The sequence below is a fragment of the Cottoperca gobio genome, chromosome 24, assembly GCF_900634415.1.
Source record: "Cottoperca gobio chromosome 24, fCotGob3.1, whole genome shotgun sequence".
Taxonomy (NCBI): Eukaryota; Metazoa; Chordata; class Actinopteri; order Perciformes; family Bovichtidae; genus Cottoperca; species Cottoperca gobio.
In genome coordinates this window covers 13947789-13963681 of record NC_041378.1, presented here as the reverse complement: position 1 = coordinate 13963681, position 15893 = coordinate 13947789, and the positions used below count along the sequence as shown (strand labels likewise).

The following is a 15893-nucleotide window of genomic DNA, read 5'->3' as shown; positions in this document are numbered from 1 at the left end:
GAAAAAAAGTCAAAGACCAAATAAACAAATATAGGTTTTATTTACATTACCTTTTACACCTTTCTGCCCTAAAGTGGCAGTTAATATTACACACTGGACTCATTGATTCATACAGATATACAGACCATGCACGACTCAATCATTAGTTTGTAGTTAAGAGATTGTGCCATGAAATCGATATACAGACAGTAAATGGATTTGTTTTGCTGTGATCAAAATGCTGCATTATACTAATGAATCATATCAATATGCAAATGATGAATTACTTCAAGCATTCTTCGTGGCAAAAAAATATCTTCCATGCAATACAAAGAATGTGTGTTGTGAAGTTAAATAGGATTATAGAAAGGACATATGGGGGGAGTACGTGTTCCATTCTGTACTCACACTAATGGATTCAGAGTGAGGTATTGGCGGTTTTATAACAGGAAAAGACCTTCCCCCCCGTCTTAAGGCTGTGGTATGCATGTGCACTGTCAACTGAAACATTCGTCTGTTTTTCATCAAATCAAGTAGATAGAAAGAATTAAGGATATAGTGCATCCAGAATGTCATTTACAATACAATAGCTATGAGTTCTTCAAAGACAATAAGCAGTTGGCGTAGAAAGTAGGAGTGCTTTTAACTGTCCACTGAAAAGGAAATGAATCACTCATGCAGGCTTCTTCTACTTGCCTTAGACTATCCACAAAGAGGTGCACATTTATTAATGCGAACCTGCACCTCCCAAATGATTTATGCGCTGAACCTGAAATAGCAACCTGTAGCAATTGCTCATTGAGACTCGAGACAATAAAAATAACACTTTTAAAGTAATGGCTACATGCACAGAAAAGACATTACAGCAGAAACAGAAAATAGCATTACGCTTCATCATTATGAATTTTACGACTTAATTTTGCAGTTCTGTTTCACCCGTAAAATATCATATGCGTTCAAATTTGAGCACTTAGACTATGAAGCTATGCAACGTCCTAGCTAAATAAATATCCACCGTCATGAAAGATTTCCCAATGTTCCACTACTGTGTAAAGACTATTCTGAAAAAATATAAACATGGCTGCCTTACAATGTTTTGGCAAAACTTCCACCTATTTCAATAGAAAGCATAAATAACAAAAACCTTTGTGAAGATGCAAGACAATAGTTTGAATCTGTGGTTTGTTTGTAAGATCTCATTTAAGAAGAGCTGAGGCCGGAATCGGACTCGGCGCTGCCAGAACGGGCCTTGGAAGCAATGCAGGGAGCCATGGAGCAGGGAAAAGAGTAGCAGGAACATGTGGAGCTGTTTCGGGTCTCGTCTGTAATAACCTCCTGCAGTGTGTGCTGCTCCTCTACCTGAAAGATGTTTGGTTCCTCCCCCTTCTCATCACAGATACTAAAGGGAAAGAAGGAGACATTGTTCAGTTAGATAGTGTATGCTGCTCATTTTGTAAAAAAAAAAAAAACTCTTTGGGATATGATTATACTATCACAATACACTGAAAGTTGCTAAATAATAATGTAAATTTTTTTCCCAGTACTACCAAGTACTCCAGTGGAACAAAATCTATGGTAGTACTAAACTATAATTCAGATTTATGGAATAATTCAAATTCTTTTAAAGTTTTATCTGATATAAGTGAAACAATAAATATCAATCAGGCAAGATGCAAACACATAAAGACTACTCCAGTTCTGCTCTAAAATAAGTAGAAACAATTTGTTCCTGCAACAGTGATAATGGAAACAGTGCTATTGGATGCATTCCTTTTGGTAAGGGGGATGATTGCACTGGATGCCAGCGAGTTCATGCTACCAGGTGAAATCACATGGCCAACATCCTCACCAGTATGGAAAACAAAAGGCATTGTTCCAACCCTATATGGACAATGGCATTGTTCCAATAAGCTATAACCTCTTTGCCATAGGAGGTACTGTAGATTTAGCACAGCTATGCAGGCTTACTCTATACAGTATGTAGGACAAAGGTCATTCATGTGTTGCATGACATTGCATAAGTGTTCCCCAGTGAGCCGCACTTCCCAGGCTGACTGTTCTCCATAATGACCTCTTTTTAAACTTTTAGTTTCGTTCTAGTGCAATCAACCCTTTTGTAAAGAAGCCAAACTGCAGTACAAGCAGATCATTTACAAGCTTAATATGTGCAAATGATAGAAAATGTACAACTTCAATAAAAAAAATAAAAATAATAATAATATGCTGTGACATCTGGAGGTGGGGAGCTATGAGGCTTCAACGCAGGTCTTTCTTGGATCAATGTTATTTGATATCATCCATTCCATTCACTTTTATGACATTTACAAGCTACACATAGTGAGTATGCATGGTTGTCAATGCGGTTTGGTGCTATGTGACTTGCATACGTCGTCTTTAAGCAAATTCCAATAAAACTAGCAAATAAAAATGCAGATGGATATCAATATTTCTGTTGATCCAGAAGCCAATACGTCACAAGCCATTCATTCTTGATGCCTTTCTTGCTTCAAGTTGAATATCACTGAGTATCATGCAAAGCATAAAATGAGGAGGCCTTTCATGGAGTATCCAAAACAATACACAAGAAAATGATAAACATGGCTGTTGACCAATCAAACAACCCCACGTATAGTACAATCCAAAAAGATAACAATCATTGCCACCGAAACATCGAGAACTGTACTGTTGAGGCGTCGACATGTGAGAAGTCAACCGTCGTGCATCATTGTCAAGAAACATTGTTTTGTTCCTGCTGCGTATCAATGAGAGGGGGAGGGGGCCCAAAAAACAGTCAAAGGGTGTAGAGTGAGTAAATGAACAAAACACAGCCAGGAACCAGAGAGACATTACTGGAATCTGCAGAACTTGAGTCAAAATATGGCACCAAGCATTCACAAATTCTGTAAGAAAGAGGCACAGTTACAACAACAGCCTGGAGAAGAAAACTGGTTTGCACTGTTTACTGAAACACAGAACTGAAACACAGAACTGAAACGGCAGAACAAACATTTTTTCTATGACCACCGGAAACTCTTTCAACCTGCTGAAAACCCAAGTTTTATGTAACAGCAATGGCACGTCTAGTGTACAAGTTTCACATTCAGGAACAAAAGGTTTAATGATTAACTAAAGCGTTCCACTGAACAGCTATGGCAGATGCCAAGGGATTAACATATCTGCCAATGCGTGACGATAGAACCCTGAACACTGAAGAACTGTGCTGATAGGAAGGGCCTTGAAAGGTTACAATGACATAACAAGGAGCGGTGTTGACATTGCAGTAAACACATTTAGAAAACAGAACAACCAGTTTAACAACTGTGACTTCAGCATGAGTAGAGACACAACAACACAGTGTACTGTACAGTTTACAGCACGGGGTGTGGAGCAACAGCTTGGAACACAAACATGCTTTATGCTGAACATCTACAGAAATGTTTTTTGTCGAGGTCTCAAGGACCTACATGGCACCAAAACATAAGCCTCTTGTGTTTTAACCTACCTATCATAGATGAGCCCGTCAATTCCCTGCTCTCTCAGCTTCCTTCTGGTCTCATGCTCGTTGTTGTCCTCTCCCCAGCTGAACACCACCAGGCCTTTAGACTGGGCATTCCCAATGTAGGAAAGGTTCTTCAGCAGCTCCTCAGTGTGGGCACTGATCCCCTAAAAGAGCAGGCAAGGAAGTCCAGTGAGAAAACAAGTGGTTTCATTGTGTTATGTTAATCTCAAAATGAAATTGCTCGTAAAGATTGTATGTAACTCATAGCAAATAAGCAAATTCAGCTCATTGTGAGCCTTCAACAAAACTGGTTACGTCAGATTATGCTGCATAACCTGTCTGGAGTCAATTTCAGCACTTCCTAAAACCACTCAGTATGTCTTGAAGACAGCTGACACAGAGCTATTCTATCCGACTTGGTGGTCTATTTTTATCAAAGTCCTTTACTCAAGGGCACTGCAGCAATGCTTGTTAAAAAGGGAGCATGTACAAAACCAGCTATTTTTACATTTAAAACAGTATTTTGGTACAGTAACAGACTCCCGATTAAGTCAATGGTTGCACCACAACTAGTACTGAAATGATTACATTTTCACTTTAGCTGGTAAGAGTGCAGAACGCGTTTCTCACGCCAATTCCTGCCTAGGTCGTCTATTACATATGAAGTAGTGCTTACCAAATGTAAACAGTTATACAGTCTGAAAAGTTCAGTGGCTACATTAAGTAATGGATTTTCTGTATCAACTGCTCACCATGATATTCTCACTCTGGGCAAAACTTATGGCGATCTGAGTGGTCTGGCAGCGGATGTCCATCAGTTCAGGGTACTTCTCTGAAATTCCCTGAGTCAGGAAGAGGATAGGGTATTTGTTCTGCTTTTGACGCACCCTGAGGAAGCGACAAGAAAAAGATGTCAGCAAAACATGCACTGCATTTATAATTACATCCTGTAAATATTTAATTAGCAAGTCAAGATCCTGTAAAACAAAGCATCTTGACTGGCTAATTCCATTTTTACTTGAAAGCCTAAGACTAAGAATCTTTAAGCATTTGTACAGCCTAATCTGGGCATACTTTATCCTCAGTGGCTAACCGTGCTTACATGGTGCAGATATCTGGGTCGAAGCAGGAGAAGACGATGCGTCTTTTCCCGCCTCTCTGCAGAACACAGGACAGAATGATGTCGAGGTAGGTATTCATGTTGAAGTAGGATGATAGGTTGCCATCCCATGACCCGTCCTGTAAATAAAAAGCATTAAATCACATGAGTCATGAAAAATTATCATGAAAATCAACATTTTTATCTCACATTTAATTATACGCTATGTTTGAGCAAGTTAACATTTAAATAGCTGTATTTCTTATTCTACTGGAGATCCCTTAAGCTTCATTTATTGAGCAAATGTGTGTATCATTAACCCTGTTGACTAAGTGTACCCACCTTCATCTGGCTGATCCATTTGAGCTCAATGTTGAAGCCCACGTGCTCCGGAATAGCTTGGAAGATCTGAAAAGAAAAAAAAGGTATGAAGCATGCAGTTTATTTTACTGTGACATGCAGAAAGACTCATTTATTGTGTTTGTAGTTGTAAAAAAGGATAAACAACCACTAATAACATAAAGTAATTTACCTGTGTGAGTGAAGGGAACGGCTGATGCTCATCAACTTCTTCTTCATCGTCCAGAAGATCTGAAGGACAATCCAAACGGATGACTGTTAATGCACATCACACAGATGATCTGCCGGATAACTTGTATACATTCATCTTACACCACTTTGCTGTGATGTAATACATACAGAGCCACCTTTGATCAAAACTAAGTGCATGCCAGTCCTCTGATCTACAGTTTGTAAGTTAGGACACTGTATGAAACACGGAACTTGAAATGATTTTCAGCACGTCGTGCCGCTTTAAGTTCTTCTGGCACACGGTGGTGAAAGAACACAAACAATAGGTGCATACCTTTGTCATCGTTTTCTTTTATCGCAGTTGCACGGGCCAGCTGTGCAACAAAACAAAACATATATTATTTACTTTATAGTCAACAAATCATTTTCAACACATTAGTTTCAGTTCCAGGTTTAATAATGAATTGGTTGCAGTGCCTCAAGTGTATATGTTTGATATAATATTTTGATTACATTCTTAACATTCATTTGTGGGAATATTATAAAGCTTTGCCCATTTAGAAGGCACTAATCCCAGAAAATGCTCCATTGATGGAAGCCACAGCTCCAGTGTGTGACTCTATATCACTTCCAGATTAAGATGTTTTTAATATTCATTTGGAAGATGCAAATGTCCCATCTGTAGGAGAAGCACGAGGCAACGGACTTTTTGACGTCTCACAGCAGGAAAAGGTGCAACTTATATTAACATTGTCAACTTTTATCTAAAGCATAATAAAGGTTTTAGTTAAACTTGGGTCTTTGTTGCGTAGTTTTGGCCGTCTACCTTCAGAAGCTGCAGCTGATCATAAGTCAAGTCTTTGACTGGAACCTCAATAAGCTCCAGAGACGTCTTGTCATTTTTCTGTCAAGGAGATAGAAAGATTGACATTAATTGATTGAAGTAGTGACATACATTTGTATATGCTTACCTTTTATTTATTTTTTATAAATGTATGTTAATAAAGCCATGATTAGTTAAGGTAAAATAAAAACTACCTACGGAGATGTATAACATTTCAGATTTTAACACTTTATAAGTCATTTTCATATGTATATCATGAAATAAGACGGGCCTTTATGTTACCTTCTTGGTGGATATGCAGCACGTCAGATCATGGTATACAATAGGAACTGAATCCTTGGAGAGGTGAACATCAAACTCTACGTAGGCTGCACCCTACAAGTACATAATTGACACATAAGTAAGGCAGACGTTAGGATGTCAAAGGTATATATTTACTTGTGCTTCAATCATCTGAGTAACTCACATGGTTGGCAGCGCTTTTGAATGAGGCAATTGTGTTTTCCCTGACTCTGTGATGCCTGTGAAACACAATAATAATTTATTAACATACGCAGGGTGTACCGATGTACTAATTGACTCAAAACTTTTTTCTATTGCCTGTGCCAAGTCAAGCGCTGTTGTGATGACTCACTTGGCAGCGTGTGAGCTGCCGGCTCCTCTGTGGCCCACATCCAGAGTACTTCTTTTCTTCCAGTACTTGGTGAAGGAGGAGCTCATGTCACACTGCAATCCCTGGATCGGACGAATCACCAGGTAATCCACTAGAAAAGAGTTTCATGGTAGGTCAACATGTATTTCCACATTCCACACACTACTAAGGTCACTGTTAGAACAAAACAATATTAACAAAAAAGAAAGGGTTAAGCAGTTCCTCCCTCCCTATTGCATAGTCAGATCATTGACAGCCAGTCTGGAAATCTTACCTCTGACTTTTCCGATGGTCTGTCTGGAATTTCGACCCATTATGGGAAGTGTGGCCACTCCGAAGTCCTTACCGCTCTCTGCGAAAGAGGAGGAGAGGAGGCAAGCTGTGCCCACAAATCCTGGATGAGCATCCCCCTGGACGACGTGCTCACCCATATCCTCCTGTAAACAAATGTATAATGTTAGAACAATACTAATCAAATGAAAACAGATCACTCTAATCATGATACCTGATAAGTTACTGTTATTGCTTATCAATAAATGGGTTTATCTAGTTTATTAGAGGCAGTATTCCCCATAATTATTACCTCAAAGAACTCAAAGGTGAGCTCCAGGTTGTATGGGTCCATGGTGTGGATACTGTACTCGGTCCACTGGGAGGGCTCCATTGCATACCCACATTCAGGCTGCGAGTGGCGCGACTTATAGCCGTTGGCACTGATCATGCTGATCTCCAGAGTGGTGGTCTCCTTGAGCAAAGATGACGGACTAAGTTTCTCTTCCTCCTCATCTTCATCCTCCTCCTCAAAGCCCTCTAATGTCAGCTTGATTCTGTATCGGGAGGTAAAAGGAACAATTAAGTAAATACAGACGTGGTGATGACATTACGGTTTACTCTCATCTTATACGCAGGGTTTCTGTTACACTTCGGTAACAGCAGCTCTGTAATGACCCACTGATCCGTCTCAGGTCACTTTTTAAGAAGCACTTTCTCTCGGTGGTGTTATATTCCACTTTGGTGTCATGCCTACCTGAAGCGAGACTTCTTGAATTTCTTCTTGGTGATGGACACTGGAGACGTCTTAGAATAGTGCAAACGCAGGCGAATCTCTGTTTGGCACGTGAGCCACCCAGAGTCAACACAAGTCACCCCGTCTACAAAAAGGGAAGACGCAACATAAATTCACTTTGTCTGCTGACCAGAGAAATGGTGGCAGCGACAATAGCAGGGAGGGGACAACCGTTTGTTCCGTTAGTAAAGAATGACTTCAAAACAGAGGAAGGGACTACAGCGTGGTCTGTAGGGATTTACATTTCCCAGAGGGATTAAAGGGATACTTCACAAACAAAAACGATCATTTGCAGATCAATTACTCATCCCGTGTTACCTTGAATTCTTAAAGAAAACTTGTTTTTCATCTTGGTGGTGAACGAAGAATCAAAAAAGGTCCAAAAGTCTTGAACTGAAGTAAACGGGGGCCGCATTTTCACTAAAACCTTACAATTTCAAACATTTCGGACTCGCACGGAAAGATAGCGCGCCTGTGCAAGTGCGGGAAGTGTTTTTAAATAGTAAGGTTTTAACAAAAAAGCCATTCATCAACACTGTTCTCCATTTTTTGATTTCTTCATTCACCGTGGAGGCATGTGAGGAAAAACAAAGTGTTTTTCAAGGTAACAGAGTAACTGATACACAAATGATCTTTTTTTGTGGGTTAAGTATTCCTTTATTCACACCAGCAAGCAATTCAGTGATGAAAGCCTGAGTGTTCGCAGTGAGTGGTGGTATAATAGTTTTTCTTACTGTGAATTCCAAATTGTCCATCGTCAATATGCTGGTGTGATGCTGCAATAAAGGGGAAGCGCATCAGAAACATGATAGAACAATATCAACAGTACACAGAGGTTAAAGGTTGAGGTCAGATCAAACCAGAGCATGTCCTGTGCAAAAAGAGGAAACTCTCAGTTTGCTCTGAATTTGATTTGACTCAACTTCAAGCAACTGAGCAATAAAATACATTTGATTCTAAAAAAATTAATCTTTTAACTACGACTCTTGAGCATGCGCATGTCTATGAAGCTAATTTAGCAGGATGTTTACTCAGAGCTCAAACAAAACACTTCTACAGTTGAATATAAAAAGTAACTTCATATTTGTAACAAATTCTTATTCTTGGGGGGGGGGGGGGGGGGGGACAAGTGGTTTACTAGGACGGGGTGACGGGTGCAGATATGGTTGTAACTATTCTACCCATCAAGTTAAATGAGCTCTGCCTGTGTTAGGCCAACACAATGGTGATTTAACTAGAGAGCTCTACAATATCAGGTCACGACATCTAGTGCAATGCAGTGTTTCCTTTATGGCTATAGATTATTCCAGAGAGTGTTGTCCCTGCTCTTTGGCAAAACATAAACACTGTATGTTAACTTTGACATACACTTTGCCCAAAACATTATAACAAAAGCCAGACTTGACTGTCCCTGAAATACTAACCTTGTGTCTTCAGTGGAACTGACCCTACTTTAGTTTTAATGGACAACTGTAATATCGTGCTCAGGCAGGGAATGGGGGGGGGGTCTATAGGGGGGTTTGAGCATGGCGCACTTTACCGAACCCAACTACACTTTGCACCATCTTTTGATGTTCTATACCTGTGGGGCTCATCATGCGGGGTTGTTGATGGGTCTCCCACATATTGACTATCACTTGAAAGGGACCACCTGCACTCTGCAAGTTCAATGTTTGGTACAATGTTAGGGTTTTCAAATCAGATACATTGAACTAGTTGTCAGTCTGCCAGTCTCAGAGCCGCCAGTTCGACGACGAGAAAGGATTTAGAGCTGGTATAGTCACCAATCTCCCGCTGGGGCAGTCAGCCACCATGGGTTGACTTCTGAAAAGTGAATTTCTTAGTGAAAGAAAAAAGAAAAGAAAAATGGCTTCAGTTACACTTTAAGCTGCTCTCTTCATCTGTGACAAAGCCATGATCAACCTTTAGACGCAATATGTTTGCAGCATCACATCTTGTTATTAAATAGAAAAAAGTCAATATTACTCGGAGGAAACAGACGCCCATCATTGACCAACTCTACAGCTATGAAAAAACATGGTGCATTAAGTTAAGAAATGTTCATGAGTCATTTCAATTTCGGAAATTGGACGCACGACACAGACTGTCACCAATAAATCACCACACTGGCAAACGTTAACTTAATTAAACTTGCATCAACTGTTGAAATCCAAAGACAAGTTTCAGCTCACAGGAACGTTGAGCCAATTAGTTTACAAAGCATCGCACAAAGACGTTTAATCTCACGTGATGGGAGCCCCACCCATGATAATGAAAAAATAAACACACCTAGAATAATTGGAAGTAATACTGAGAGAGAGCCTGATTCAATATTTTCTTTCTTTCTTTTCTGGGAAGGGTTGCCCGTGTTTGTTTACCTCTACTGTAGAGTATACACAGGAAGTCTATTCCACAACACTGGCCTTAAGGCATAACACTTAGAAGTATGTAAAGTGAGTGATCCTAGCATTAGCCGTGTTTTCCAACAAACTATTTCAAAGTCAGTTGATTAATCAAACTAATAGAACCTGTTCTCAGCCTTCCTGCTGATGAGCTGCGACAGGAAAAGTATGAATTGAAATAAATCCAGAAATCATCACAAATCATGCAAAGATTAATTTGAATTGACTTTGTCTTTGAATTTAACAATATTTATATTTAGCCAATACTGCTTTCAAAAGATTATCTTTGACATCAAAGAGTAAATCAATCAGTCATTCTAAAGCTATACCACTCTACGGACAGGAGACTCCGCTCACCTTTGACTCCAGAAAGAAGCCCTTGAGATAGCGGTACTTGGACACAACTCCTTTAGGCACAGTGATCGTTGTAGTCCACACATTTCTGTCAGGGAGTCGACATATACGTTCATATTTTAAATCAGACAGAATAGCAAGAAAAGCAGACCATGTACTGCCTTTTGTAGTAGAAAAATGCATCATGTCATAATTTAAAAACATGTTTTTAATAAGTGATTACACATGTAATGTAACCTACCCATCATTCCCATGTGGATGTAAGATCACAGCTCTTTGATGGCCCCAGCTTCCGAGGGCTTCACAACTCCCAACAACTGCAATCACCTCCCCTAGAAATGTTCAAATTGGCCTTTTACTTCATGTAACCTCAGCAAATATGTTTACATTTAAAACAACCTTTTAAAGTTTTAACTACAATGTTTAGATGCAGGAATTTATCTGAACTGTGTGAAAACGTGTTTATATACGAACACATCACAACTCAAACAATGATTTCCATATTTGAGGAAAGATAGTACAATGTTTTGGCAATGCTACACTACACAAATAGATCAGCTATGAAAGAGCAAATAATAACATTTTACTACAGAGCTATTTCTAAATGTACGTTAATAAAGATCATGTCTGTATCCTAAGTTGTGTCTCCAGGCAAGTTAAGCAGCCATACCTGCGGATGTTTCTCCTCTGACAGCCAAAGTCACCTGAGTGGTCTCCATAGTTGACACAGGCACAAAGAAAGACTGGCGGCAGGAACAAGCTGAAAGACATTAATACATTGTTTCCGTTATTTTTTTTAACGGTCTTATTTTATTAACTCAATAACAGTTATGCTATGCAGAGTGCGAGTAACGTCATGTGACTTCTGGCTTTGTTTGATAAGCTGTTATGAGAAGTATCCTCATCTTACTGGTTTCTGACTAAAGTAAAGTAGCTAGCTAACCACCAGCTCGTCTACGGCCTCGCTAACAGATGGTTATTGACAGCTAACGTTACCTTCTGGATTTTGGCAGCAAACAGAACGTATCGGGCCTGGGCAGTTTAAGATGGAGGGTTCAGTGAGCCAGGTCCGCCTTACGTTATCCCGCAGAAAGTCTAAGTGAAAGCATATCGGACCAGCTGGTTCAGCGCCAGCGATTTACCCTTAAATCTTTACCATAACTATAAAAAATATTCCTAGGACACAAATAACGCCTGGTGTAACAATTACAACAATAAAGGTATAATACTATAGCGACAATCTAACAGTAAAAACCTGACCGTAACAGAGCTGGCTACACATTGGTTATGAGTCAAAGAACATACTACCAAGTATCTAGTTTGCCAATAATGATAAACAAAACTTCCGGTGTGTACTTTCAAAGTAAAACCTTTATTGACCAACATTCTTCGGTGCATGTAGCAATAAATTAAACAGTTAATATTTCAAGGGAGAATTTGTAGTAAACAATAAGACAATTTATATTAATGACCATACCTTTATAATAAATAATAAAACACCAAAAGGGGACTCCAATGTATTTTCAAATACATTCTTATTATAGCATACGCTACACACACATGAAGCCCCCATTTTCATTGGTGGGTGCATTTGTTTCTGCCAAAAATAGGTTGCTTGCTTTTACGGGGTCTTATGCTCCCCAGCTCTACATAACACATAATGGGAACCTGAAAGAGATGTCCCCCAGCTCTGTATTCTCTTAATATGACTTTGGCTATTGTGGGAACTTGTTAAATGGGAACATAGCATGGAGTTGAGAGTTGAACATAGGGCTCTGGGAAAATGAGTACCTGATAATATAAATCTTTTTGAAAAGTTTACTAGTATCCTCCACTGCAATTAGTGCATAGTATCTTTGAAAGATAATTTAGACTGTGACGTTGGGATACAATTCACAGAAATCATGGAATAAATACATTGAGAAAACATGTTTTTCCGTCTTTTTAAAAGACTCACAGATTTTATGAAGGTGAAATATATTTTTAGGTAGGTTCAATTGCACTGGGGGCATGGCCTCAGTATTTTCAAAATGCTCAATGTTACTAGATATTGTCTAAAATACTTCTTCCCCCTTTACAGGTATTTAGAACTTTTATTTTGAATGTATCATTTCCACATGACGTGTTGTATTCTGGCTTCCGCTGGCTGCTTGACGAAGCTGGCTCATACCGCCCTGTTCTGGATTCGTGGCGGGTCTGTTGTGCTGCATTAACGTGCCCTCGGAATCGAGCTGAATGCACGTGCTCGACCTCGAATAATGGTAAACAAAGAGGAATGTCTTACCTTTCAAAAAATATCGGGCTGCCAAGAAGTTAGTCGAACAGATGGGAGTAAAAGCGGCGCAGTTAATACTGTTTGGCGAATTGGTTAGCAACAAACCTCAGACACGGTTCTTTTATTAGTTTTATATTAGATTGTAGGGCCTAATTATATTACTTCAGTAGACTTACATTGTTATTGTATGTCAATTTCTGGAGTAAAATAACAGTCATAGCCTACATTAAAATAGTGTTGTTACTAGGTCCATTTGAACATTTACGACCAAATGGGTCGAAAATAATAAGATAATAAAATAATAACGAATTAACACGCAGGCTTTAATCTAACGGTGTAGAAGTTTAGGAGGTGTTTGCCATGCTGCTGACCTGATGTTGCTGTTTGCTGGCCGCAGTACACGGGCAAATCCAGCGGAGGGAAATACGTTAAATAAAATTACTTTCCATGGCAACAAGGTATTAAGAGGTGTGCGCATACGATCGATAAACCTGCAAAAACTTGGGTAATCATATGACTGAATTTTGAAGAGGAGGCAGGAGTGGTCCTTTAAGTAGGAGGTAATGTTCTTGAAAGCTACTTAAAGAACACAATGTCCTAAATATTAGGACTGATTTATTATATAATAACAAGAATCCTATTTGAGGAAAGACCTATTCCACGAAAGCGTCAAGTTGTGTAACTGAAATACTTGTTAAAGTGACACAGCTGTTAGACAAAAGGTCAACAGGATTATCTTTCATGTTTTGGCTGACTGGGACAGACAGGGATCAGTAGCCTTTTTAACTCGCATCCACACCTTCACCTTCACATAGACACTAGCCCATTCTACAATAAAAACCAATGTTAGACTTAGTTAAATATCCTTCCTCCATTTTTATCTGCAAAAGAAAAAGCTGTGACCAGAGTCTGAGCCTTCTTCGCTGACATCTACTATAGACTGAAAACTAAAGTTTAGCCTGTAGCCCCCTCTAGTGTTCAAATGAACATAATACACCATGCTGTAGAGAGGCGAGGAGCAAAAACATTGCGTCTCATCTCTGAAACGTAATAGGTCTTTAATAAGAATATGAATATGGAAACAAAGCATGATACAGTCTTTTGATGAATCAGGTATTTCAGGGTCCCTCTTGTTTTGGACAAGGCACTGCGGAGTACTAATGAGTACAATGAGAATGATTATATTTTTAATTTTTGGATAAGCTGTTCTTTAGAGTAGGCTGTCTTCACTTCTTGTCTGGCTGTGTTAATGAACACCAATGGGACCCAGATGTTATGAGGCAGGGGCAGGTCTCAGCGTGGGAGAGAATTATCATTCTGACCTGGGAAAGGGCTGAAAATCTCTGTTCTGGTCCGGATGTTTCAAGCATGAAGAGTTTGTAGAACTAAATTGCTGCCAGTGTCTGGCAAAGGCTGTAACAGAGGATCAACGCCGAAAAGTGGTTTGAGATTGCAAGAAAAAAGGAAGAATTGAGAAAGGCATGTGAGAACTTGATGAAAGAGTAATGGAAACAGAAATTATTATGAGTGAAGAGAGACTGCAGCATTATGAATATTTCAGGCTATTTCTCAGCACCCAGCAGTGCTCTCATTACAGAGTCACAACCTGCTAAGCTCATTAATTTCTGGGTTTTTTTCTGTATATACATGTCTTTGTCTTTTTTGTAGGTTAATTATGGAGTAACAGTCATCAGTTGATGCTACATCAGGTGGCAAAACAGAACCAAATGATTCCTCTTGAATAATTCATAGTTGTCCTAAATTATTGTCGGTGCTACTGATCAAACACAAAATGTCATCAATTTTCTTGTATCGTTGTATATTTGATAAAGCACACAGATTGTTATTCAATTGCAATTGGTGTGTTCTATAAACAAGATGAACTTTAGTTAACAGTCATAACATCGATCACATGGATGGAATCACAGATGCAGCATCTCTTTTAGTAGTAAAGACACATCACTCAATTTTATTCTGGGATATTACTACAAAACATCCAATGATTAAATCTTTTGCATCTTCTACAGTTTGTTAGTTAGTTAGTGCATTTCAATGGATTTGTCATGACTCTGCATTTGTGTTCCTGTTTTATTTTGTAGAGTTCACCTCCCTTGTGTCATGTCTTGTGTTCACTTCCTGTTTTGAAACTTACCTTTCCCTCTTGTTCCAGGTCACTTAACTTCCCGCCATGTGTTTTCCCGCTTCTGTGATCGTCTGCCCCGCCCCTGATTGTTGTCACCTGTGTCCCCTTGCCTCATTTATAAATAGTCCTGTCGCCCCTTGTCTTGTGCCAGTTTGTCTGGTTAAATCTAGTCAAGTGTATGGTTATTGTTAATGGGTAAACTTTGTATTAAAAGATGTTTTGTTTGTACGTCAGACACTTTGTGGAGTCGTGTATTTTGGATCCTATGTTTTTTCATTCCGTGGTCCTTAACAGGATTACATTAGGATCCCAATATTGATATAAGAACACTAAAACACGGGAGACTAAGGCATACCAAGTTAGGTAGATACATTAAAACGTGAATTAAAACTCTGCACATAAAGTATATGTAAGTAATAAATGTACGCATATGATGAAATATGAAGAAAAAATTAAGGGGGAAGTATTCTACAAATGCAAATAACTAAGATAAGTCATGCAACCCTGTGTTGTACAATGACAATAAATTAACCTTGAAAATAATTGATAATATTAGAAACACTGAATGCAGAAATCTTGAGCTGCATCCAGACATCATACAGAACTTGATCAAAGTCAAGAAAAATTGTACATATGATGAGTATGACAGGATGGGTTGCTGCCATGTCCACAAATGTATGTACATATAATCATAAAAGCAATATAGAATTTAACATATTAAAGCACAGATATTTTTTGAGGCAGACATTAGAAGGCACATTGTAAAAAATAAGTTCAACCTCCAGTCAAATAACATAATTAAGGTAGATTCAAGAGTTTAATGTGAAACCAGTGTCTGAGTTTCCTCTCTTAGGTGGAGTTTATGAGACTTACCTCAGCATAGGAAGCAATACTCACAATATTCTTGCTCAGATCGAACTTAATCGTAAGAGCCTTACCCTAAATGTGCTGATTCATCCAGTATTTTCCGAGAACTGAAGTATCAGATATGCCCTCCACTGCGCTCAGCAGTTGAACAGACCTGATTCTTATGGCTCACTGAAAGAGCC

At 39.1% G+C, this 15893-nt stretch overlaps 1 protein-coding gene and 1 long non-coding RNA gene across 4 annotated transcripts; one reads left to right on the top strand and one right to left on the bottom strand.

Moving 5' to 3' along the window:
- Positions 1-503: 503 nt before the first annotated feature.
- On the bottom strand, positions 504-13232 carry gpcpd1 (glycerophosphocholine phosphodiesterase 1). 3 transcript variants are annotated; one of them, XM_029462755.1, is made up of 20 exons: positions 13073-13232; positions 11097-11186; positions 10668-10758; positions 10430-10514; positions 9253-9328; positions 8405-8446; positions 7632-7755; positions 7188-7431; positions 6879-7041; positions 6587-6716; positions 6419-6473; positions 6235-6327; positions 5935-6012; positions 5443-5482; positions 5110-5168; positions 4920-4985; positions 4581-4717; positions 4231-4366; positions 3482-3642; positions 504-1378 (listed from the first exon to the last, which is right to left on the bottom strand). In XM_029462755.1, the coding sequence occupies exons 2-20, from the start codon at positions 11143-11145 to the stop codon at positions 1180-1182; spliced, it is 2028 nt and encodes a 675-aa protein (XP_029318615.1). In that variant the 5' UTR covers positions 11146-11186; positions 13073-13232; the 3' UTR covers positions 504-1179. The 3 variants fall into 3 exon arrangements, with proteins under 3 accessions (XP_029318615.1, XP_029318614.1, XP_029318616.1); XM_029462754.1 differs by lacking the exon at positions 13073-13232 and adding an exon at positions 11423-11737; XM_029462756.1 differs by lacking the exons at positions 11097-11186; positions 13073-13232 and having other exon boundaries at positions 9253-9509; positions 10668-10720.
- LOC115028865 (uncharacterized) lies at positions 12576-15077 on the top strand. Its single transcript, XR_003834599.1, has 2 exons — positions 12576-12687; positions 14872-15077. It is a non-coding gene; the product is annotated as an uncharacterized LOC115028865 (long non-coding RNA).
- The last annotated feature ends 816 nt before the right edge of the window (positions 15078-15893 follow it).

Coding starts and splice junctions, on each gene's coding strand:
- gpcpd1 (XM_029462755.1), bottom strand. CDS start 11,145: ATGGAGACCACTCAGGTGACTTTGGCTGTCAGAGGAGAAACATCCGCA. Junction 10,759..11,096: donor CAGAGGAGAAACATCCGCAG/GTATGGCTGCTT, acceptor GAACATTTCTAG/GGGAGGTGATTGCAGTTGTT. Junction 6,474..6,586: donor GGCAGCTCACACGCTGCCAA/GTGAGTCATCAC, acceptor TGTGTTTCACAG/GCATCACAGAGTCAGGGAAA.